This window comes from Gymnogyps californianus, chromosome 4 (assembly GCF_018139145.2).
Source record: "Gymnogyps californianus isolate 813 chromosome 4, ASM1813914v2, whole genome shotgun sequence".
In the NCBI taxonomy this organism is placed as follows: Eukaryota; Metazoa; Chordata; class Aves; order Accipitriformes; family Cathartidae; genus Gymnogyps; species Gymnogyps californianus.
The window spans coordinates 75853168-75878922 of record NC_059474.1 but is presented as its reverse complement, the minus strand read 5'-3'; the positions used below and the strand labels follow the sequence as shown (position 1 = coordinate 75878922).

General features: G+C 38.2%; 1 protein-coding gene and 1 long non-coding RNA gene across 8 annotated transcripts in view; one reads left to right on the top strand and one right to left on the bottom strand.

Moving 5' to 3' along the window:
• The window catches only part of HSPA4L (heat shock protein family A (Hsp70) member 4 like), a 26355-nt gene extending 5416 nt beyond the window's left edge, over nucleotides 1–20939 (top strand). For 2 of the 7 annotated variants that reach the window (XM_050896556.1, XM_050896554.1), the window contains 17 exons: nucleotides 899–1039; nucleotides 2587–2709; nucleotides 4821–4920; nucleotides 6691–6824; nucleotides 7752–7996; nucleotides 8083–8159; nucleotides 9370–9521; nucleotides 10031–10137; nucleotides 10557–10690; nucleotides 11925–12127; nucleotides 14727–14828; nucleotides 15359–15496; nucleotides 16396–16521; nucleotides 17709–17816; nucleotides 18937–19056; nucleotides 19630–19791; nucleotides 20243–20939. In XM_050896556.1, the coding sequence (XP_050752513.1) occupies nucleotides 899–1039; nucleotides 2587–2709; nucleotides 4821–4920; nucleotides 6691–6824; nucleotides 7752–7996; nucleotides 8083–8159; nucleotides 9370–9521; nucleotides 10031–10137; nucleotides 10557–10690; nucleotides 11925–12127; nucleotides 14727–14828; nucleotides 15359–15496; nucleotides 16396–16521; nucleotides 17709–17816; nucleotides 18937–19056; nucleotides 19630–19791; nucleotides 20243–20437 (2367 nt within the window). In that variant the 3' untranslated portion in view covers nucleotides 20438–20939. Of the gene's footprint in view, nucleotides 1–898; nucleotides 1040–2586; nucleotides 2710–4820; nucleotides 4921–6690; nucleotides 6825–7751; nucleotides 7997–8082; nucleotides 8160–9369; nucleotides 9522–10030; nucleotides 10138–10556; nucleotides 10691–11924; nucleotides 12128–12309; nucleotides 12321–13520; nucleotides 13578–14726; nucleotides 14833–15358; nucleotides 15497–16395; nucleotides 16522–17708; nucleotides 17817–18936; nucleotides 19057–19629; nucleotides 19792–20242 lie in introns of all 7 variants that reach the window. The other 5 variants (XM_050896558.1, XM_050896555.1, XM_050896557.1 and 2 more) reach the window with 5 other exon arrangements.
• LOC127016199 (uncharacterized) lies at nucleotides 15954–25755 on the bottom strand. The gene is made up of 3 exons (XR_007766451.1): nucleotides 25725–25755; nucleotides 25158–25248; nucleotides 15954–16030 (listed from the first exon to the last, which is right to left on the bottom strand). It is a non-coding gene; the product is annotated as an uncharacterized LOC127016199 (long non-coding RNA).

The following is a 25755-nucleotide window of genomic DNA, read 5'->3' as shown; positions in this document are numbered from 1 at the left end:
TACGAATTTAAAATAGATCGGGTCTTACCCTCTTTCTTTGCATCCATGCATCATGTTAGCATGTTGAGGACTTCCTTCCCCTTAGTGTAGAGTGTAGGTAACTGGAAATTTGCCTGGCAGGTATAAAGGTAATAGAGCTCACCGGTAGTACCGTGAGCAGTCAGTATATGCAGAGTCTGTGTCGCTTTCATTCTGAGAAACTTTACACTTTTTGTCTGAGCTCAACCCCTGAACTTTGCTGGTGAGGTGTCCTGTCAGTACTCTCCCCAGCTATGCTATTTGGACTAGTAAACTAAACTGGTTTACCTTGGAGAAGATTACCCTGGAGTAATTTCTTTTGATAGCTTAAATATTGTGTGTGTTGGGATTTTCTGGTCCTTTCTTTCCTTAAAAATCTGTCCTTAAAGTACTCGGGTTGAAACACTGATGAGAGAATAGGTGTAGGGAGGCTTCATGTCCAGATGGGATCTGAATTAGAGGAGAACTTTAAAGGAAGTGAAATGAGTTAACTTGTTGAAGCTTTGTTTAAGGTTAATGTAGGTAATAACTTCATTTGTTCCTGCAGACAGCCATTGCAACAATATGTAATATGATCTTAAATATTGCATACTGTGTCAGAAAGCTCCTCTAAAATAAAAAGTACAGTGAAAATTGATGGCAGCAAGCTAACGGATATTAAAGAGGGAAGGAAATTTGAATTTTTTTAGTGGAGACCATAGATTAAAAAAAACAGATGCTGCTTTCTCTCCCCCCACCGTTTGCTTTCCAGTAAATGTGTGGGGCTTGACACGGGTCTTCAGAATGTGCATTAAGCCCAATGTAACCGGAGTTCCTTTCTGGGTGCTCTTCTATAGTCTGCATGTCATGGGTAACTAAAAATAAAGTATCTTTTCCACAGATTGTCACAAATGTAAAAAATACATTACATGGTTTCAAAAAACTGCATGGAAGAGCATTTGAAGATCCTTACATACAAGCTGAAAGGGCCAAACTTCCCTATGAACTTCAGAAGATGCCGAACGGCTCCGTAGGAGTAAAGGTGAGTTAGAGCTTTGTGCAGAATATCTTTAGTGGTAGAGATGAGCCCTTTGGACCTTTGTCACTTAACTTCCTACTTGAAATGACTTATATTTTCCTTAAGAAAACTCTAAATATATTCTGTTCATTTTGAAATGCCAGGTGATAACCTGTACAATAACACCTTTTATTTTTCACAGAGCCTGCCTGAGCATCATTTTGCTATGTTTCTCATTTCTCCTTGTAATTGATTCACTTCTTTAAATGTTCAGGAAGCTCTAGAGTACTTGCTCTGTATTACATACTCATGTCTTCTACTAATAAAGTAGCGTAAAAAAGGTATTGCATTGTCTCCCATACAGGTATGCTATAAAATGGTAATAGCTCTCACCCCAAAAAAGGTTAAGCTTGTTTCATTCACCTTCAATAAAATTGACTGTGTAATAAATTTGCTGTTACCAAGAGATGCAGAACATTTTATTCCCTGCAGTAACATCTGCTCTAGTACTGTACTTTCTCCAAGATGTCCATTGAGGTTTCTCGTCAGTTGTATTGGCTTTTTATAGTCACATTAGTAGCTTTTCACCTTACCTGACTAGATTTACCTTCAAATACATACAATTGCAGTGTGTGATTATTAGTCTCATCTGAGTTTAGGTCTCACAGACATGCAGAGAGCAAGTTTCAGGAAAACAAGATAATGCTCTGAAGATGTAATCCAAACAAGTTATTTTTAATTTGCTTCCAAGCTAAACGGCTGGGAACTGCTCTTCTCAAAGTTCAGGCTTTCTGGCTTCAGTCTCTGAATGTGTCTTTCTTCTAAGCGTTTCAGTTTGGATCAGGAGTGCACTTCTGAAGCAAATCTCCCAATCATCCTCACTTAGTGCACTCTGAGTTGCTTTCTGGTAGGGCTTTATACTGCACAAAATGAGTTTCTTTTGTTCTGTGTACCTGCTCATCTCATACTAATTGCCAGTGTAAATATAGCTGCTGCTTATCTTTCTGGGTTTCCCTGCACAGGAGTGTTTGGGATTGCTAGAGAGATGGCAGCCTGTCAGGAATTCAGGACACAGAACCTCACATGAAGATTCAGATGTGTTCCTCGAGCAGGGCAGGGCTGTTAGAATTGTCTCGTTTGCCGCTTCCCTGCCTCGTGTGCTTGAATGACCCTTGCAGGAAGCAAATGTTCCTTGGGTTTGCTCCAAAACTCTTATTTTTAGCTCATGTTAGGACAAATGTGACTCTATGCGTATTACGCGTTTTCTGTTTGGTTTTTTTAGATTTTAAAAAAAACCCAAAACAACAAAGATACAGTAGCATTGTGAATAGCCCCTTGAGATAACTCAGGTGTTAAGTTTCCACAAAACAATTTTCAGCTAAACTGAACTGTTATGATTTGTTGTAGGTAGCACAAATCCATAGCATCAGTTAATACAGAGAGTTATTTGTGTCCAGAGTCTGGTGTTAAACATGGGTCTCAGTGCTCACAATTATAAAAAAAGTCCCAAGTCGCACATCTTAGAGAAAAGTTGAGATGCTGTATTACAGAATTGCAATTCTCTGTTTCAGGTGAGATACCTAGATGAAGAGAGACTGTTTGCAGTTGAACAGATTACAGGAATGTTACTGGCCAAACTTAAAGAGACTTCAGAAAGTGCTTTGAAGAAACCAGTGGCAGACTGTGTGATTTCAGTAAGTTGTAATATATTTATTGCAGTTCCTTCTATAGATAACTTTATGTAAGTTAGTACCATTCATGCTATGGTGCAATGGTAAAAGATACAAGTAGTGGATAGAACCGCATCCCCCCCAAAATGGGCCTTTATTGTAGGTTTTTCCAAATGAGAATACTTTTATAATCATGTGTGCGAAGGTGGAAAATTTTTGAATCAAGAGTGTGTTTTCAGAAAGAACATACTTCTGAAGCTGATCCAGACTGGCTAACTCCAAGTGCTACATATAGTAATCCTGATTACTGTAGTTCCTGTTACAAATGGGAACCGTCCTGTGTGTAAGCATATCTTCCTCAGTTCCAAAGAACCTTCCCAAATTCATGTTAAATTTCTTCGTTGTTACATAGTTGAACACTGTTGGGTTGTAGTGTAGTGGAGAGTTGCCTGAACTTTATGGCTCTGAGGGTCATACTGGCAATTTGAGAAGCTCAGACTATGTGCATTTGTTTGAAAAGGTCTTTTTATTTGGCTGGTTTACTTGTGTTGGGTTTTTTAGCTGGTGTCCTCACCCACAGCGGGGGAGTGGTGGGGAGAGCTTGAAGACAAGATTTTGTTCCTGATACGAAGTCCTACATGTCTGCTTTTCACATTGTCTTTGTTTACTGCTTCACTTCTGCTCTTGCTCTGGTGAGAAGTCTGGGCATGAAGTATTTGGGTTATCCCCTCTCTGTCAGACAGAGACATGGAAACTGGAAAGCTGTATGCTTTAGCTGTCAGAAATCTGCTTTAATCTTTTTCCTTGCTTCCTTATGGCATACAAAGAGACTTAACAGAGAATACCTCCCACACAAACAAGGATCCTTGGTAATACACCACAATGGTAGCTAATGAAATACACTATGAATGTAGTTCTATGTCTTAAGCTTGACTGAAGTTGAAGATATGCCAGCTGATTGCAGCAGTTTCTAAATGGGCTCTGGTTGTGCTTTGGCTGTTTTTGGTGGAACTGAATATTGTAGTGCACTGTAAGCTGGTGTCATGGTTTAACCCCAGCTGGAAACTAAGCACCACACAGCTGCTCATTCCCCCCGCAGTGGGATGGGGGAGAGGATCAGAAGAGTAAAAGTGAGAAAACTCGTGGGTTGAGATAGAGACAGTTTGATAGGCAAAGCAAAAGCTGCGCACACAAGCAAAGCAAAACAAGGAATTCATTCACCACTTCCCATTGGCAGGCAGGTGTTCAGCCATCTCCAGGAAAGCAGGGCTCCATCACGCATAATGGTTACTTGGGAAGACAAACACCATCACTCCGAACGTCCCCCCCTTCCTTCTTCTTCCCCCAGCTTTCTGTGCTGAGCACGACATCATATGGTATGGAATATCCCTCTGGTCAGTTGGGGTCAGCTGTCCCGGCTGTGTCCCCTCCCAGCTTCTTGTGCACCCCCAGCCTCCTCGCTGGTGGGGTGGGGTGAGGAGCAGAAAAGGCCTTGACTCTGTGTGAGCACTGCCCAGCATAACGAAAGCATCCCTGTGTTATCAACACTGTTTCCAGCACAAATCCAAACCATAGCCCCATACTAGCTACTGTGAAGAAAATTAACTCTGTCCCAGCCAAAACCAGCACAGGTGGCACTGTGGTAGAGGTGGTAACTGAAAAAAGGATACAGCTTCAGTTGTAATGCACTAAGTTTAGTTCAGCACTAAGTTTAGTTCCAGCACCGCTGTAGTGCTTCTGCAGTAACTTATTTTGGGGCTATGTATGAATATTTATTGTGTTGATTTTGTGCTGTGCAAATATTTTCAGAAACTGGTAATGATTTTAAGATCAAAGACTCATCAGAAGAATCTGAGAAAACATTTTCAGGGTTTTTTTGGTGCTTAGATCTACTTTGTTTAAAATAACTCTGGATGTCACTTCATTGTTGTCATATTTTGAAATTTTAATTAAAATAGGCATTAAAATGAATTACCTAGCTGTTTTATTCAGACTGCTTTATTAATCTGAGGTTAGTTTATAACAGTTTCTTGTGGTATTGAAATTTATAGAGTTGCTTAATGGCGAAGTTTGACTTCTTTAAATTAAAAAGTCCATATGTCATAATATCCTATGTAATTATTTTTTGGAAACAGGTACCCAGTTTCTTCACTGATGCTGAGAGAAGGTCTGTAATGGCAGCTGCACAGATTGCAGGATTAAATTGTCTGAAGCTGATGAATGAAACTACAGCAGGTAAAGGGCAGCAACTTTTTTTTTTTACCCATTCAGGCTATTGAATCTGTGAGGGTGATGACCTACTCCTGTTACACAATTAGGAGCTTGGGGAAAAAGCTATCCAGGCTAGTACTGCCCAATCCAGCTTGGGAACTGGAAACACAGCAACTATTTTGGTGGGGTGGTGCTCAGCACTTACAAGACATGATAAGAAGTTTGCGTTTGCTAACTTGAACACAGTGCCACCTGAAAATAGCTGCTCTGCTTCTGAAATAAAGCTGATCTCTGTGCTTACCTCTCTGCTGTACCACGGAGCTACAGCAGCTGTACTGGGAAGGCCTGAGCTAGCTTCAGAATCTCTTCATGATCCAGCTGGGGTGTGCGCCTGACCTAAATTCTCAATTGTTGTATTAAATAATAGTGTAGTACAGTATTATCAGATGTAACCTGTATCTGTCTGAAAGATTACAGTAAATGCATTATTTAACATAGGCGTGCAGTGGGGTCTTCTAATTCTTTCCAGCTTACTGGAAGATGGGTGTGCTGGAGTAAAAATAAATCTCATGAAAGTATTGGAGAAGTACCTTTCTGTCATAAGCTAATATATGTTTGAAGTGAAATACATTGAGGGAAATTTTAAAATGTGTACTCCAAAGATTTTTCATTTTTAACTACTTAATCTGTATGGTTTAAAAGCTGCTTCTACACAACTTGCACTTTTATGGAGCTTTTTCTGAAAGCAGACTTGCTGATCATATTTAGAAACAACTTGAACGGTATGACTTTTCAAACTATCCAAATCAAGTCAAGGATAAGTCTGTGGGTAATGAGTTTAAACTTGTCGCAATCCTGTCAGCTATAGCATTGGCACAACTGTTGTTTCTGTAAAGTAATTTGTTTACTGCCCTCCTCTGGTTTTGGCAAAGTCTAAGGTAGAGTATAGAAATAAGTTACACTTCATGGGAACGAAAGTTGGAGCTGTTTAAACCAGTAATTTATTTATTTTTTCTTGATTTAAATTCTCTTTGCTTTTAGAAAGTGTCAACCAACTTTCAAATGAGTGCTGGTATTGAAATCTTAGAGTCATATAAACTAGTCTTCTAAAACTTTTTGTATCTCTTGAGCATGCTTGAATTCTGCAAAGCTGAGCTAAAAAATACTGAAAGTAAGGCATTTCAAAGGAGAGGTGTAGGCATGAGACTTAAATCTGTGCAATTTCTCAAATTACAATGTTAATTTGGCTAGAAGCAGAACTGAAATACAAGCTGATGCTTTAGTAGTGTTAAACCTTTGCTTGACGTCTGTTTCTTCCCTTGTCAGTGAAAAATGTGTTTTCAACATGTTAACTTTCTTTGTGATGAGCTGCTTTATATATGAGCAGTAATTCTTAAGCAGAAGCAAAAATAAGCAATCTGGTAAATCCTGGATCTAAAAATCTAAATTTATGGTGGCGCATATGCTGCTGACTTTAAGTTAGTGCTTTGAAGGTGCGCAGCATGCAGTTCTTGTTGAAAAGAGATGTTAGGTTATACAGAATACTTAAATGTTAACATGAGGTAATTTACTAGTAAAACTATAAATCAAACAGTAAGAAATGAAAATAAAGAACGTGGCAACTCAATGGTCTAAAACTTGTGACCCTTTTGACCCTTATGTACTATTTGAGCAGAGTAATGGAGGTGTTTAGAAAGAGTAAACATAAGTAGTGTCTTTCTTTTGTTAGTGCTTTTAATGCATGCCTTAGTTCTACACAGCTTTCCCTTACCTCTGTGGGTTGGTGTTTTTCAGTTGCACTAGCCTATGGGATATACAAGCAAGATCTGCCAGCCTTGGAAGAGAAGCCAAGAAATGTGGTCTTTGTAGATATGGGGCATTCTGCGTATCAGGTTTCAATCTGTGCTTTTAACAAGGGAAAACTGAAGGTAATCTTTTAAGTCATACAGTAAAATCCCATATTCCTGAAGTATTTATTGAACAATACACAAAATACTGTTCTGTGGAAAGATTATTTTCTTTAAACTAAATAAATGTCTATAGCAAATATTTTTGAAATGCTGAATACAAAAACTTTGTTATTTTTTGGCTATTTCAGCAAATTAATTTTTATAAATGCAGAAATGAAGTATCCGAAAGTGTGTTTTGAAAAGTGCTTGACAATTAAGCATACTGCCTAGTGCCATGTTACATCACTGAAATACATGCATATTCTGGTAGTCTCATAAGCATTGTAGTTGTGCAGCTGACTTATTTATGGGAAATTGTTGAACTCCCTGAATTGCTCTGTGATGAATTTTTTTTTTTTTTTTCCTGCCATCCATGACAGTTCAAAATCTAAATTCAATAGGATGTGAAGTAAAACTGAACAGTCTTCGCCTCCTGGTTTGGAGATTTGTCTGTGAGCTACTGATGGCTGCATGGTTTTGTAAACTTGTCTTTGGTAGCAAAATGTAGTCATCTGAAGTCATGTGGAAGATGATAGCGAGTTTTTCTGTTTTGAGTAAATGACCCAGAACTAGTAGTAGCATGACAAAATAGCTATCCTAGTCTGCCTTTTCTTTAAGTGAGCTAGTAAACAGATTAGGGGCTGCAGCATGGTAGAAAATAGCATGGTAGCTGTGATAGCATTTTATTTGGGGAGGGCAGAAACTAAATAGAGGAGTGATCTTTTTAAGTTGTTCTGTCTGGCAACTGCATAGAAGATGGTGAGAAAACCACAAAGAATTTTCCCATATCAAACCTGTTTTTAAAGGTGTTAACTTATAAAACTAGTGTCTGTATGAAAGCTATCCCTATATCTAAACAAACATTGTCTAATAACTTTTAATCTTTGTTCTTTCACTTCTGTGCAGGTCTTGGCTACTACCTTTGACCCTTTCGTAGGTGGTAGGAATTTTGATGAGGCTTTGGTAGACTACTTCTCTGAAGAATTTAGGACAAAATACAAACTGAATGTAAAAGAGAATCCCCGGGCGCTGCTACGATTGTATCAGGAATGTGAAAAACTGAAGAAGCTTATGAGTGCAAATGCTTCTGACCTTCCACTCAATATTGAGTGCTTCATGAATGACCTTGATGTCTCCAGTAAGATGAACAGGTACTGTGCATTATTTTCACTGAAGTGCAGTGAAGTGTGGTCTCCGAGCTGCCTTGTAATGTGAAACACTTTCCCTGTTCCTCCAGAGCTCAGTTTGAGCAACTGTGTGCTCCCCTTCTGTCCAGAGTGGAACCTCCTCTAAGAGCAGCCATGGATCAAGCTAGTAAGTAGGAGTTAATTTAGGTACTGCTTTTGGTTCAAGAAAGTAACTAGTAATCCAGTTACCCTAGATCTCTTTAATGATTATCTTTTTAATATATTTTTGTATTTATTAGAATTGCAAAGCTAAGTACTGAAAAGTTAAATGTAAGTTCCATTCATATGCTTGTCATGTATGCATGATCCCATTCCTGCCTCATTTAGTGCACATACCACTCTGCAACCTTGGTTTATTGACCCTCATTCACCCTGTGTAATGGAAAAGGTTGGCGCTCTGAAAGATTATTTTGTTCAAAAACACAAAACAACCAAACCAAAAACATGATGGGAAAAACTATTATTCTTTACTGCAACTGTCTGGCCAGCCTGTTCCATATGTGATACGTACATGTCCTCACTGACCTGAGAATTTGGCAGTATATTCCTGAAATAAATTACCTGAAGCATGTGCAAATAACTTTTTTTTTCTTTTTTGCCTAATGTAGTGTAAAGGAGAGAATTAGACTTTCACAGGAAAAGGTTTTACCCCTAATTCCAGCATCTTCAATAAAAGAAAGGGAAGAATTCTGCTTATCTTGTGACTTGGCTAGATAGCTAATACAGGAAGTAAGAACCTGAATAACTGCTCAGCAGAGCTGTTCAAGGACTAACAGTTGTTTGAGATAACTTCACACACGTATCTTGAATTCAGAATTAAAAAGTTACCCTGCAAGCACAGTCTAATGTTTATTATGTATTTTTAGTTAAGGGTTTTGCTTTTCTTTATTGGCAACCAAAATTAAACCAGACATAAAATGAGGTATATTTGGGTTTCATTTTGTTGGTTTTGTTTGGGAGGGGTGAGGTATTGTCCAGTAGCGCAGGGCTGCCAAAGAAAACCCAATTTCACACTCCTGAGTTTATGTACACCAGCAAGGGGATGCACGTGGACAATGCCTTGTAAAGAACAGCTGTCCACAGTGATGCTTGGCTTCTGCATTTTCCAGGTTTATGCAACTAGAAAACTTCGTAGCCTGCAGGAGGGACAAAGAGTTTGAATAGGACACGTCATGACAAATCTGGTTTTAAAGATCTTGTCGGCTGTTGAATGTATTCAGTGCTTGTCACAGTCTCTAGACAATAAGAGAACTCTTATCTATCTTTTTTTTTGGTTGTCCGAAGACAGCTTTTTGATATCTTGATGATAACTTGAGGCCATGCACTCTCTTTTCTAGAACTTCAGCGTGAAGATATCTACAGTATAGAAATAGTAGGTGGGGCTACTAGAATTCCAGCAGTGAAGGAACAGATCTCTAACTTTTTCTGTAAAGAGATAAGCACCACGCTAAATGCTGATGAAGCTGTTGCAAGAGGCTGTGCCTTGCAGGTATAGTTATGGAAATTAAACTTCAGTATTGCTTCTTTAACATCACGTACTAATGAAATACAGCTAACCAAAAGCAAAAGGTACTATAGCTGAAACAAGATATGTAGAGTCTTACTTGTTCTTTCAACAGTTGGTGACAGAAATTATTGTATTCCATTTGTTAATTTGCTGCTGTGTCATGTTAGAAGGATGGTCTTGTTAGAGACCTGTTAAATTTGATGACCCAAATTGCACTGTTCCACTTCGGTGTAGTCATTTGGAAGCTTTGCTGGGTATCTTTACTGACAATCACTGGGGAAGTAGCATCTGTTACTATTACTTTAGTTAAGTCTTTCAGTTCAACTAAATCTCTACTAAGCATAGGAAGTTTCTGTTAAAAATTCTGTGATAAGCAGGAGCTCCATGTGACCTATATGAATTGTAGCCTTTTTGCACTTAGGTATTAATTATTGTACTTGCTATTTATTTGACTACATGGATATAATAAAGTTTTGGTCTTTGTTTTCTAGTGTGCAATTCTTTCCCCAGCTTTTAAAGTGCGTGAATTTTCCATCACAGATGTTGTTCCTTATTCTGTAACGTTAAGATGGAAATCATCTTACGAAGAAGGAACAGGGTAAGCTGTATGGCGCCTACTAAAAACTGTGTGTTTATGTATATAAAGAAAAATGTTGAGCTAGCGAAAGACCAGGCCTTGGACTTTGAAGCTGTCATCCACTCTAACAGTTTTAATTGTCCTTTTTTTTTTTTGCATTATACCTCTTGATTACCAGTTACTGCTTAATAATTGGAAATATATTTAATTAAAAATGTTGGTGTGAAGTTGCTTAATTTTTAAGAAGTGTGACATAGAATGCATAGTCCAGCTTTGAGGCGTACGGGCCTTCAACCTGCAACTCTTGTCATAAACTGACTTAAACTAAATTATTTAGCTGCTTAGTTAGCACGGCTGCTGATCATTAACATACCTTGGTTTTGATTATCCATTACGTTATGCTCAGTGGTTTAACCGTACTTAATATTTTACTGCTTTAGGGAGTGTGAAGTCTTCAGTAAGAACCATGCTGCTCCATTCTCAAAAGTAATTACTTTTCACAAGAAAGAGCCTTTTGACCTAGAAGCTTACTATACCCATCCGCATGAAGTGCCTTATCCTGATTCCAGAATAGGTAAGGCCATGTGAATAAAAACCCCATACCCAGCTCCCGTTGATAATGGGAAAAGTGGTTCTCTGGTTTTGTTTTGGTTTTTTTTTTTTTTTTTAAGATATGTTACTTCTGTATTTCCTAGGTTATAGAAAAGCCTAAGTTCTTTAGAAAGGCTCAGCACAGTAGTCTTGGTTTAGATGCAATGATCAAACAGTATCAACATCTTCTTTTGGCAGTTCCTAAAAAAAAAATTTACTTTCTTCGTTCTATCTGTCGTCACTGTTTCTGAATGCTTTAAATTAGGTAGAAAGAGTTTAGCGCTCTATTGTCTGGTTCTTTCAGCCTCTAAAAATGGATAAGGATCTTACGTGCCAGCCAGGCTGGATTTTTCAAAGAAATTGGATCAAAGGAGCTGTTAGCACTAGACAGTTATTGGTCATGTCGCTTTCTGCTAATCTGAGAACATGTAAGATAGGCATTTCCTGAACTTAACCATCTGTAGTAGAGTCTAAAGTATTAGATGGTATGAATAAGTTTCCTGGTAGCTAATACTACCTTACTTGCAGTTATTAGTAGACTCCTCAGGGTCTTTAAACTAGTTCACAATTTTATTTACTGATTTATGAATCTGATGTAAACTTGGTGCTACCTATTTAGCTGTCTGTGCAAGAAGTCTGTCTTTAGGAGAGAACATTCTCCTTTACATGTGCACAGTCTGCATCATTTACACTCAAATTTTCAGCAAGTTGCAAAATAAGTCAACCTCACTGCTTCCAGAAGCCTTGATAAGCACTGCTCATTCTCCAAAATGTGTAGTGCAGCCGTGTTACCAAATAGAAATAGAATCTTTTATCTCTGTTAACGTTTTATTTTCCAGTGCAAAGTTTGAGTTCTGTGGATGAAAGAAACCATTCGAGATGAATAAGAGTAATTTCTCTAGTGTGATGGTTGGAGAAGGCAACAGAGAAGTAGAATACTTAATAAAGTGTTATCTTGACTTTTTTTGAAATACAGATAAAGCAAAAACATCTTATTAATTATCAGTTAACTGATAATAATTGGGGAACGAGGTTTTAGTTTATCTAGCTGTGGCTTACATTGTGGAATTGACAACTAAGTAGGAAGTTTCTAAATAGTTTGTTACATGAAGTTGCTACTTAAATTAACACCCTTCAAGGAATGTATTTTATTTCTTTTTTTCCTCTTTCACTATTTTTTTTGGAACAACAATTCAAACCATCTTTGTTTTCTCAAGGGCGTTTCACTATTCAAAATGTTGGTCCCCAACATGATGGCGACAATTCCAAAGTGAAGGTTAAAGTGCGCGTCAATATTCATGGCCTTTTCAGCGTGGCTAATGCTTCTATAATAGAGAAGCAGAACATAGAGGGAGATCACAATGACACACCTATGGACACTGAATCATCAAGTAAGAACCAAGGCAAAGATGATGAGCTGGTACGTAAACTTGTAAATATCTACACTCCTTGTAATTCTGACAAGAGTACCAATAATTAGAGATTAAATCATAGTGTATAGCTTTTGACAATTACTACTTCTCCACCCTTAAATTATTTCTTCAGTTAAGTAACGCATTTCTTCATGTTTATTAAAGTACTCGTGACGTGGCACTAAGAAAGCAAAAAAGAACGTAAAACCAGATTCTAAAGAAAAATAATTTTTTCATTGTTCTTTACCATCTCTCTACTAATCTTAGCATTATCTAGTGTTGCTATCAAATGGCAGCATATTTAATGAGATCTGTTGACAAATGAATTCTAAAGGTTTGTTTTTCCTCAAGTACTACCTTTTCATTGAGTAAAAAATAGATAATATTTCTTTATATATGGAAAACTTGTTCTTCATAAACATTCTTTCACTAAGGGCACTTCTTTATGTCCTTCAGTACTGGTAGTTCTTACAGACTGGCTTGTAAGCCCATAGCAGAAAATTACAGTGCAACAGATTTGTCACTAATACTGAGAAATTAACAAAATGATGTTCTCTCCTCCTAGCGCAAGGAGGACCAACTTTCTTGGTAGCGCACTGCATACTGAAAGTAGATCACTGAGAGTAGTGAGGTGCAGGTATTACATTTGACACTGTAGAGGTGAGGACTGGGTGCCAGGGAGCGCTTTGCAGCTGGGAACGGCACACCAGCGGCAGCCTCAGCAGCCTTTCTTTTTTGCTTGTGCCCTTCTATAGCTTGGGATTGTGGTTATGTCGCAGCTCACAGGGGAGAGATGATAGCGTAGAGAAAAAGAGGATAAAGCAGCAGGCAAGCTGCTGCTTCATGCTCCTGCTGTCTTTCTGAAACTGCAAAGCGCTCAGCAGAGTGACTGGTCTCACAGGCTGTCAGGCCTGCTGAGGGAGGGTTTCCTTATGGAGTAAGGTTGGACAGAAAGCAAACACTTGGCAGCTTTATTTAGAGGAAGGAGTGAATGCATTTCCTGTCATTATCTCTTAAAATTTGTCCTTAGCAGCTTTTCCCACTTTAGTTGAATATGCTACAGGAATTAGAGCAAGTGGTTACACAATTAGCATTACATAATTGATATAAGCAACTCCTTAAATGTTATACTGCCTCCCAGGAATTCGAGCATATTTGAAATGCCAAACATGATGCAGTTCCGTGTGGACAAGTGCTGTGCATCTGATGTTTGTGTACAAGTGACAAACGGTTGAAAGTGACATGGCTGGCATTTAGTGTAATAGACGTACTGCACACGGAGGTTACTAAGATGAGTACGCTGTGTTCAGTACAAGAGTAACCACTTCCATCCTCAGGCTTTCCATTCGTAGTACTTCCATTCATCTAACGCATCTTCTGTTTTACAATGGTGCTTGTCAGCAATTACCTTTCATTATTGAGGATGATACCCTCGACTCTGAGGAGGAGGTTTGTGGTGTATATATGTATTATTTTCCCTCTCTAGCTTTTCTGTGTAGGCAAAACAGTTCCTTCCAGTTGTTGCCTTTTCTGTGTGAACAGTAAGAACAGTAAATGAGGATTTTTTTTTTGTCTAGTCTGAAGTGACAAAACTTAAATTTGGTAAAAGTAGCCTTCTTGTTTTCAACTTTTATCACTAAAAACTTGCTGAATCAATTAACATTGCTAAACTGCAACATACACACCTGTGCTGGAGTTTGCAATCCTTAAATAACTTTTTCTTGTATTTCACAGAACTAACAGTAAATTATTTTCCATGCATATGTAGTTTGTGAATCGAGGAATCTTAATTCCTTGTAATGGAAGTAATCCTAAACCTTTCAGACCTCGGCTACAGCTCGTTAGTTATTGATGCTCTGGTTGTCCAAGTATTGGAGAAATCCTGAAAACTTTAGACTTATCCATTACTATGTTATTAAAAGGTTTTTTGCAATAATGACAGGGAATTGTATTACTTAAATCAAGTGATCAGCACTAGTAATTAGTGATGTCTTTAAGATCCTTAAATTTAGAATAAGGCATAGGTGAACTACAGATAAATTTAAGTGAAACTTTCTTAATTTCGGGTGTCAGGGAGGGAAGACAGTTGGTCATGTGCTCCAAGAGGCTACTACCGAAACTAATTTTTATGGTCCTGTGAGACAGATGCATGTAACAATTACGATGACTAAATTACTTCTGCTTTGGATTACAAACTATAAAGTTTATGTGAAAAATGGTATGAGGTTGAAGTTCTGGCTGTTCCATAGAGAACCTATTGTTGTTGCCTGTGTTGGTGGTGTGCTTCTAGAATGTTCTTTGTATACATATTATATGTATTTATTTCTAATTTAAAATGGAGTATTCACAAGGCTTAGTGTAATTCTGTAACGGGGACGGACGGCAACATCATAATTATTTCAAGGGGGACAGGCAGAACAGCATTTTCATTTAATTTGAGAAAGATGAATACAAGTAGAATATCAAAATGCCTGTTTAAACATGGTGAGTCAAAAATTCTTAAGATTGATTCTTAAGTCCATATATTGTCTGTGATCTACTGTAATTGACATCAGTCTTAAATTGTACAGCAAACCTTTGCATTCAGTTTTGTAACTCTCTTTCTAGGATAAAATGCAGGTTGATCAAGATGAAGGTATTCAGAAAAATCAAGCTGAACAACAGAACCAAGCAGATGAGGAAACTGAAAATGCAGGAACTGAAACAAAAGTTTGTATTCAGTATTGATAAGGAAATGTTGCTTCCCTTAAACTCCCCCCCCCAGTATTCTCAAAGTCATTAATCTTACTAGTTGCAAAACATGGGACTGTATTTAGAGGAGTACAGCTATATTGAAATGGTTAAGTTAGGAATCCTGCCTTAGCACTTTCATTTTCAACATGGTATGTGATTAAGACTTTGAAGTAAGTTTCTGTTATTTAATACAGTTTTATAGTGAAGATGGAATCTAGGGAAATTTAGGAAACATTATGAAGAAGAATATGCGGTGCCTTTAGCTTTTGAACAAGTTTTCTCAACAGCTCTTCACATTATGTTTAAAGAAATTAAATTCCACCAGTTTGGTTCAAAACTAAGGTGGTGGTGATTCTGAATAGCAGAGGAATAATTAGGTGCTTCATTTACATATGATTAATTTGTAGCTGTCTTATTAGTTTCACTTGTCTTTTTTTTTTTTTTTAGCATAAATGTAGTAACACTTCTATTCTTGAAAGTGTCTTAATAGTGTAAATCTTTTATAGGCTGCTTCTGGAGACAAGCAAGATCATCCAGCCCAGCCAAAGGCTAAAGCAAAAGTTAAGAGTATTGACCTACCTATACAGGCAAGCCTCTATAGACAACTGGGACAAGATCTTATCAATTGCTATATAGAAAATGAGGTAAGCAGCATAAACAGATGACCACTCAAATTAATGTCACTGTAAGTAATTACCCAGAAAGTATTTGCAACCATAAACTTCGTATCTAATTTAGAATTCTCTGGGGGTTTGTCCCTTATTGTAAGGGATTTTGTTTTGGTTGGGTTTTTTGGTGAAATTAATCCGTTTCACTAGACTTAACTACCCAGATGCCTGAGTTTGACCTATTAGCCTGTCGTTACCCGAAGTATCCATTCCGTTCTTAGGCAGGAAATGCCTAGGATTGCCAGTAAAGGCTGCGCAGTACGTTACAGGAATGCCAGTTGTTATTGACTGACCTGATACTGGTCAGGAGTAGCATTTGCATGTGTTTTGGTGCTTTACGGAAGCTGTGTCCTTAGTTATATCCCATTTTTGCCCTTCAAGTCCTGCAGCAGCAGGAAAGCATTACAACATGTAGAAAACTTGCCTTCCAGAGGGTCCTTTGTGAACTTTCTAGGTATCACGTCTGTGAAGATCCCACCGGCATAAGCTCTTCTCTGAAAGATGGTCAGTCTGAAGAATAAAATACGAATTAATTTTTGTAGTGCAGAATGATTCCTAGTGACTTCCAAACCAGAGTCAAGACTTGTCTTTACTTCTAGTCCTGTCCGTGGTGGTCAGACCATAATTGATATCTGATCCAGTTACATTGAAGCACTTGCCAAACAGCTTCCAAATAGGAACTCTTTTTTTTTTTTTTTTTTCCCCTGTTCCAGTTCTGCCTGGAGTGGAGATGACTTCACAAAGGTGAAAATTTTAATCAGTAATCGTGAATTAGTAGGCTTCTGCGAAGTTCTGTGGTACAGTTTCAAGAGCGTGATCATTAAGCTTGACACTTGGAATGCTTTTAGTTGTAAATAAGCTTTTCTCCACCCTAGGGGAAGATGATGATGCAAGACAAGCTTGAGAAAGAAAGAAATGATGCTAAGAATGCTGTTGAAGAATACGTGTACGACTTCAGAGACAAACTGTGTGGAGTCTTTGAGAAATTCATCACTGAAGAAGTAAGAATTGCCTATGTGTTTCAACTGTTGGAAAAAATTCCTTTGCATTTATAAGTGTTGAGTGTGGGTTACGTGGAGGCTGCAGGGGTCTCTTGGACTTGTTTCGGAATACGAAACCGATTAACTTCACAGAAGTGAAGTTCAAACTACACTTATACCTGGCATTTGACATGTGAGCATGCAGAGTTTTGTCTGAGAAGTTTCTCAGTGGCAAGGAAAGATTCTGGATGCAGGCAGAAAAGAAAAATCCTATGGTGGGGGTAGGAAAGCAGGACGGATCACCGTGAGCTCCTAAATGGCATGAGTGGGTAGGAATAAAATGAAAATGAGCAGAAATGAAGTGTCTGTAGTTCTGTGTTACATTGTCTAATTGCATTAACTTAGAAACATGATTCTTTCCCCACTTCAAAGTATTTTGATCTCAGCATGCTGTTGAAGTCCACGTAAAGGTGATAAAGAAAGTTGTACGCTGGGCTTTTGCAAAAGCAGTATTGAAAGAATACTTGTCCTATAATCACTTTTCTGTAACAGCCATCTAAATAAGTGGCTGGCACACAAGCAACCAGTTGTTGAACCAACAGATGTCCGGCAGCAGTTTTAAGGTCTGCTCTTCGGTCATCAACCCAGCAACGCAGTACAGATGCCCTTCGAGTATAAACTTAAAGGTGTGAGGCTGCCTTTCCCATACCAATTTCAAAACAATCATCTCCTACATAAGTTAAGGGGATAGATAAGATCTTCATTTCTAAATAAAGATGAAATCTTTGTTTATAGCCAGTGGAGTCCAATTAAAACAATTTTAACTTCAACTAGATACATAGTTGTCCAAAATTGTTTGTTCTTCCCTCCTGCTATCGGAGAACCTGAGAAGCAGAACTTCCCATGGAAAGATAATATGCAAGAATGTTGAGATGCATGTGCTTTCTTATAAAATTAATCCTGAAGCTATGTAACTCCCATAAACTTCAGCTGCAAATCAGATTAGTAGGGCTGTCCTGCCTCTCTTACCATTCCGTAAAATCTTGGCTTTGAAGTCTGTTAATTACCGTTTTCCTTCACTCTCACTTTGAATATTTTAAACTGATGAAAGAGTCTTTTTTGAGTAGGGGAGTTTCTTTGTGTGCTGGGGGCAGAAGTCTCATTTGTCGTGTTCCCTTCTGAACTAGCGTCCCTAACTTATTTCACAGGATTCAAACAAGCTGACCTTGATGTTGGAGGACACAGAAAATTGGCTTTATGAAGATGGAGAGGACCAACCAAAACAAGTATACATGGATAAGCTTCAGGAATTAAGAGTAAGGTTTTAAGTTACTTTCTAGAAAAATCGTGTGTGTGTTTGGGGGTGGGGGCACTTTATATAAATACATATGGCTAAGTAAGCAAAGCTTTCTCACTGAGGGGGGTGTGTGTGCATACCCATATGTGAGTTTTGTAAATCCATGAACTTTTAAGTATGAACATTCAGGTTGTATCTGGATGTAGTGTAGTTATGAAATGAACATACTATTTAGAACTAGAAATACAGTTTGTTTTGATGTCACTTGTGCTCCTAATTTGAAAACGGTCAAAATGAAGCAGACTGTCACTAGTGACAATAGAACTAATTGCTGTGGGAGTTTTCTGTCAGTCTTGTTACAATCTGAAAGAGGCTTTTGAGTGCTTTGACTGCTCTCCCACGTATTCGGAATTACAGTCCAGAACAGATGCTCTGGTTTTCCTGTTTTCAGTGGTCTTCTGTAGCTGTATCATAAAACTGAATTTTTGGTCTCATATCTAATGATAAAGGCTGAAGAGTGCTTTAACAGTACCTTCCACTGTATCGTTTGATTATAATTAGTAGACAAAAAACCTAAAATACTTCAGATTTTAATAATCTCATGAGAGAAAGTAATTCATCAGAATTCACAAACTACTCTCTAATGAAGTTTAAGTATGTCTCTAGCTCTTGGGCTCCGACTGTTTACTCTCAAGTCAGATTTCCTTTGAGGGAGGGATAACTGATAGAAACAGCAGTGTAGGTCCTGGCAACTGCCTTCTTGCCTGGATACCAGTATTGAAGAGAAGGAAAAAACAGACAATGGATAAAACTGGAAGTTTTCAGATGAACTACTTTAAACCGTCCATGTAAATCCTTTCTTGTTTCTCTTCCGAATGCATTATTCCAAATGCTCTTTTTGCTGAAAATAACTGCAAAATACTAAGCCTAATAAGGACAGGCACTACTCTTGTGTTTAAACTTCTGGGCTTTTTTTTTTGTTTTGTTGTTGTTGCACTAAAGCAAAAGGCAAAGATGAAGCTCTTGAATGGGTGAGAAAAGGAGTTAAAGGCAGCCTGCCTTGCAATGTCACATTTTATTCTTAGACCAGACTAAAGTAAACTTGTGTTTTGTCAAGATCTTTGTGCTTATGTTTCCAGAAATTTGGACAGCCTATTCAGGAAAGATACATGGAACATGAAGAGAGACCAAAAGTTTTAAATGAACTGGGAAAGAAGATTCAGCTGCTTATGAAAGCAGTAGAAGCATACAAAAATAAGGTAGAAGCAAATTATTTAGGAATGAACTATTATGGCTGAGTTTGGCTGTCGAGTTTTTTGTGTTTAAAAATAAATCCTATAGGATTATCTGTTAAGCTGCTTTAAAATGGCTGTTGTACTTCTGCTCCTGAGAACTTTTAAAACTGTTCTGGATTGCTAGCAAAAATGGTTTCTTCATGAGAACATGAATTAAACATAGGGGTTTTTTTTTTTATGGTGACTAGTACCACTTGAAACAGATATCTCAAGTTATGGCTGTTACCATTGTTTCTGTAACTTACAAGACTATTGGGGTTAGTTAATCAAACTACAGTACATCTCAGGTGCTTTTTTTTTCTTGCAACTTCATTACTAATCTGTGCTCCAGCAGTGTGCACTTCAGATCAAAATTTCAAACATCTAAAAATAATGTCCTGTCTGTCTTGTTCTACAGTTATTCTTCATAATAAATGCTTGTTAAAAACTATTTCTAGCGGGTTGTAGCGATGTTATCCTATTCATTATTTGTCCATGAAATTCTTAATTGGGTGAGAAGCATATATTAATTGGTGATATAAATATCTCTCTCCTTAGGATGAAAAATACGATCACCTAGATCCTGCTGAGATGGAAAAAGTCGAAAAATACATTAGTGAGGCTATGAATTGGTTGAACAGCAAAATGAATGCCCAGAACAAACTAAGTCTAACTCAGGATCCAGTTGTCAAAGTGGCAGAAATATTGACAAAATCTAAGGTAAAAAAAAAAAAAATCATTGTATATGTTGCTTTCTAATAAGTTTAACAAGATTTTGGCCTCTGTGTTGAGCTAGAATATTACACCTGCTGAGATTTTAAAGCTCTGAAGAGATCCACACAGAGGGAGCAGCAGTTTTATCGATGTTCAGTTCTGGCTCTTGGTTTACAGCAGTACCTCTGAATAACCCTTTTTAAAATATCCTGAGTTACAGCACCAGGCTTGCTAGAAAATGGATTACCATATAGGCTTTTAACAGATCGGAAGCTCTTTAGGTAGTGAAAGGTTTTGTTTTTATGTTAAGTGTCTAGACTCGATAGAACTGCAAAGTCTAGTCCTTGAAAATTAAATTCCAGGTCATTATGAACCTGAAACAAATTTGAGACATCCTAGTTTAACGCAACTACTGTGCCACCAAATGAACTTGCTCTCTCGCTTCTGTTACAACTAGGAATTGGATAGCTTCTGTAATCCCATTATATACAAGCCCAAACCGAAGATAGAACCTCCCAATGATGGGCAGTCAAAAGCTAATGGTGAACACAATGGACCAGTGAACGGACAGAGCGGTACTGAAACAAAACCTGAAGCAGCGAAGGACAATTCTCAGCAGACCAAACCACCCGGAGAAATGGAAGTGGACTAAAGCTTGCATTTCTTTTACTGAATTAAAATAGTGCAAGTAACCACAGGGTCCATTTTTTTTTTTTGTCTGGTACACACCTCAGATGTTCAGTTATTCTTAGCCAATCTTCTGTCATTTGTTGCTGAGTAGTTTTGAAAGTGTTTCATATTAAGTACACCTCTGATGTTCATTTCCACTGATGCTGCTTATGTGGAGCTTTAGCCAAATGTAGATTGTATAAGTCAGTTTAAGCTTTCCCAATATATTTTATATCAAACATACAGAATTGATATATAAATGGCAACGATCTACCTTATTTAAAGCTTTTATTGTGGATAAACCTCAGCTCCTTTATTCAGGAAAGGATACTGTATTGCACTACTGATGCTCAAGTGTAGATCTAATTGCGTCTTTATTTTGGAAAAATATTGGAATTGAAGTGGCAAAACTTGTCACTTGAAGCACTGACCTTTTCTAGTTATTGTATTGTTATAATTTAAATATTAAAATAGAGGTTAGTTGGCATACTAGTCCATCTTGTTGATGTACCATGAGAATTGTATGGTCTTTTTCATATAAACTGAGTAATACAAGCTTAAACATTTTTTAGATTCCCATACCACTAACAATCTTAGTTACAAAATGCTAGCATAATGGCTTGGCCATGTGCTGAAATTAAGTGAATGGTCTCAGTGCACATCGCTGTACGTAACGTACTGTGCTTATGATAGGATAATGCTAATGATAATAGTATGAAGGGGTAGAATATACAAGGACTGTTGCATAGCTTTCCCTTGAAAATGTCTTATTGCACATGTCACTATTTCCACTTCTTTTGTTTTGAATGAAATCTACATCTTGACCACATCTTGTGCTGGGGAGGAGAAACAACAGAAATTGTGCTGTGCGAGTTGGATATTAGCACCCTCATTTTGAGGTTGCTTAAATGCTGTTTGTTGCAAACGTGAAAGAAATACTGAGGGCTTCTTTAAGCCTTGGTGCTCAGCACGTAAACCTTGTGGTCAAGGATCTAAACAAAAGATCCTACAAACTGGGTGGTATTACCCCAAAGATGGCATCTACTCGATGAACTTGCATAGCTTACCAATTACCTTTGGTCATTTACTTGATCTAATGAAAGTGTCTATAATGTGTTACACAGTTGAGTCACTATTTTCTTTGATACATCTTAGACATGTCTTAGACATTGTCAAGGTCCAATGTATGTTCATATACTCAGAATGCTTCTGTCAGTCACCGATGTATTATAGCACTTGCTAGAGCAAGTCACTTTTCTTTTGACTTTAAACAACTCTTCTATTACGAGAATAGGAATGGGCTACTCTAACTGTGAAAAGTGGTTTCTTAGTCAGGTCAGCATAAGAGACTGAGATGAGTTGCAGTGTAACACTTCAGTGACTTGAACTCCATTGCAGAAATGCATTTAGGTGTTCAGGTGTTAATCGGGCATTCCTGCAGCAGTTCTCCTGTACAAGCTTGTTGCTGTTGTAAACAAGTGAAGGGTCGTGCTCTTGTTTCTGGCTTTGGCAGCCATTTTATCTCTAGCCGTGCCCTTTGTGTTCCACCACTGTTTATGGTACAAAGAGAGTAGTCCATGACTGAAGCTAGAGTTGGTAGAGGTGAACTATACTCTCAAATATCTTCACAGAAAAAGGAAGTGTCATTTACAGCTGTATATAAACCTGGTAAACTAGCTCAAGTGCTAGAATTGTATCTTCATGACTGACAGCAAGTGACTGAGATGCACATACTTTGCTCTACTGTTCCTCCTCTACGCAATGAGTTGTGCATGGTCTGGCACCTTGAGTTTACATATTTAAAGCCCTTGAACAAAAACTGAGTGACCTTGAAGAGAGCTGCAGCTACTCTGCGACCTCAGTCTTGAATTCTGCCGCTGTAGTCACACATCTTTGGCACTGAGGGGGTGACTGTACTTCAGTGTCAGTTGTCCCAAGTTTAAGTCAGTACATGACCGAGCTATCTTTGGTCCTGTAGGCTTTAACATCGTGAATACCTTAATGGCTTTACCACAGTGGTGTGATGAGTAGCATTCTTAAGTATTGGCTTCCTAAAACCCATCTACATGTTAATTTGTCTAGTAGACTTCCTGATACCTGGTAGAAGAGCTCAAACAGTGGAAATGTCCAGTGTAAGCGCTCCAGTAGCTAAAAGGTCGTGTGTAGGAACAGAGAGTCTTCTGCTCATGGTCATCAGATGCTTAATACTACATTACAAATGTTTGAGGCAATTCTTATGCATAAAGGCTGGCATAATTCTACAGCAAGCTTAAAAGCAGACATGGTTAAGCAATTGTAGTAAGGTTTTCTTACTAGAATAGGGGTTTTTTTGCTGTGCATCTGCTCTGTCTCTAAATCCCTGCTGAAGAGGAGTGCTACCCACAGACTGCTGAAAGCAACTGGTTGCTCATGTACATATTAAGAATCCCATTTGGGAGGGCAAAATTGTTCTTTCCGCAGTGAGCTTCACATTAACGTGAACATATGACTTGTTCATATGTAACCTGTTCTCTGTTACAAAGGGGAAATTTTACCAGGATGCAGATTTAAGGTTCTCAAGTACTTATATAAGCTATGCATACCTTGAAGATGAGGTTTTGTGTGTTGGACTCAACAAGCAAGTTACCCTGTGGCTACCCTGACAGCACCCAAATGAGTATCTTGAAATGTAAAATAACAAGTTTTCTTAGGGAACCAACAGTAGTACGCGACTCTGCATCTTGTGTATTTTAAAAGCAGGTAGTTGTTGCTAATGACTTGTTTGAGACTTTCTGTTGAGGGCAAGATACATTTCTAATGTTTGAAAATGTTCCCTCCATCCCACAAAAAGAAAAAACAGGACGCAACGCTATCTTTGTAAAGGCAGTAGAGTTTTGTTATAAAAAAAAAAAGTGTTGTTAATCACAATCTCCAGCTTCATGTAAAAGTTTAGTTACAAAACAGCATAAATACTTTCATTTTACCACTAACATCTCCTTTCCTTTAAAGAGGACTGATTCTCTCCTGTCTTGAGCATTAATGGACTTGCTCAAGAAATGGCTTTAAAATTAATTTGCTTTACTAAACTAAGTTGCTTCTAGCTGTTTTACAACCGATTCATGGCTTCCTTTCCACACCTTTTATTACAGTAGTTTAAACTTCAGGATTTTCTTTGAACTTCATTCAGATGTAACATAAACAGATTTTTAACAATCCCTTTAAGTTAAACTTTTATACTCTTCTTTCTTTAAACTGACAAGGGTGCTGCATGATAAAATAACCCAGTACAGCTGCCTGCCTTGTTTGGTCGGAATTTGAATGTGTGTCTGAATTTGAATGAAGAACCCTCTCCCTTGTGTGCTTCTGGCAGTGTCCTTCTTTCACTGTTTAAATACTGCCTTTGGGGCATGCTTGCAAAACTGACAGTAGGCAGTTGGATCCCGAATCCTCCAAGCCGGTTGGGTGAAGCTCCTAACCTGTGTTACCGCTCAGCTTCACCAGACAGCGTGGCAGAACGAGGGGGAAGGTGCCCTTGTCTCTCGGTCACGTATGGCAGCACTGGGGGGAACTGCAGTTGTTACTGCGGCGCTACTTGGGAAGTGTACAGGTCTGCAACTCCAGCATTCTGCATGTATGCCTTGTGGGCAGGCAGAGGGTACCGCTGCTGTGGCCTGCACTATGAAGTTTTTGGTTCTTCCACTTAAAAGTGAAGGCTGTTAATCTAAAGCAGCCAGTCGTGTCTGTTGGTAAGATTCCTTTCTGTCTTCAGCATTTGAAATTATTTAATCTTTTTTGGAAACATCTCAGTGTGCTGAACTCCAACCTCTGCTACAGATTCTTCCTGTTACTAACTCTTCTCAAATACTCCATATTTAAGTGAGGTTTTTCCCTGTAAGGATTATGTTGAAGTGTAATTTCAGGAAACGGGCACTTTCCTTCCGAAGTATTTTTTGACGCTAGTGTGAGAACTTCACAGCTTTAACAAACCTTGGAATCTTTAGGCTTGTCAGTGCTGTGGTTATCCACGCCTTTCAGTTAACTGACACTAGCTTTCAAAAACATGAAACTATTTTACAAATACGCTGCATTTGCTGAGTTCAAAGCACCTAGCCAGCTGCTGTAGGAAAAGAAGCTAAATTCGATTCCCATAGATCAGTGTCATCATGAATCTCATTCCTCAAAATAGGGCTTTCATTTTTGTGTTACCACACTGTAATACTTCAATATGCTGACTTCTGCAAGCCCTTCTACACTGAAGCCCAGATGCCCAAACTTCAGTTGTGGGTGGGTATAGTGTCCACACACTCTGAAAAATGCTTACATTAGCTACCGCTAGCTCTGAGTTTTCTTTGACTAGATGGAAGAATATTATGTTGCCTCTTACACTTTTTTTGTTATGCCAAGTTTTCTAGCCTTTCGGGCACCAGAAGACAGAAGCTCTCTATCAAAAGAGGTAGTAACAAACATCTTGCTTAGGAAAAGGCAGGTAATGCCTCCTAAATTTTAATTTCAACTCCCAAGATAACAGTTGGGGTATAAATACAAACTCTTAGTATGCCAGAGAAAGTGTGTGGTGGCTGACTCTTAGCTGAATTCTGAATTCTCCACAGTTGAAATTTGAAGACTTCAACCACTTACTACACGTGTAAATAACAGTGAAAACAACTAAATGTGACTATTGGCACTGCAGAATACTAAGCCGGGAATGCGCTTATGTGACTTACCTGATACAGTTATTAAACCCTGTTTTCCATCTTCCTGGTCAGAAGGAAATGCATCAAGCAATGAAAAGCAGGAATCACTGCGATGTGATCTCTGAAGAATAAACAAAAATGCAATTAAGAGCTATACCCACCAGCCACCTCTACGAAGTGCTGAAATAGTTAAAAAAAGGTGGTAGTCCCTGAATGTTGCATAGTTGGAAAAGTTTGTTTACATAGTCTAAACATAACTCCACAGGATGGGGGGGAGGGAAGAGATGGGAGTGTTAGAATTGAAAGCAGTGTTTTAAGTATGCAAAATGTTTACTATGTATGTAAATGGCATTCTTAGTGACAGATCATGTGCAAATTGACAATACTTCAATTTATTTTTGAATGGCAATATAGATTGTCAAGGTTGTGTATAATTATAATAAATATATAAACCGCTACTTGAACCATAAATGACCACCCAAGACCTCATTTTTACGTCAATGTTTTTAAAAGCAGCTTTGTCTGATGTCAGGGATTGATACAATGTATGTTTGTCCAGAAGACCACAGGTAAGAAATAGGCATTTTTGGTGCTCACCCTGTCCTGCTTGCTTAGTCAGGTGTGGTTT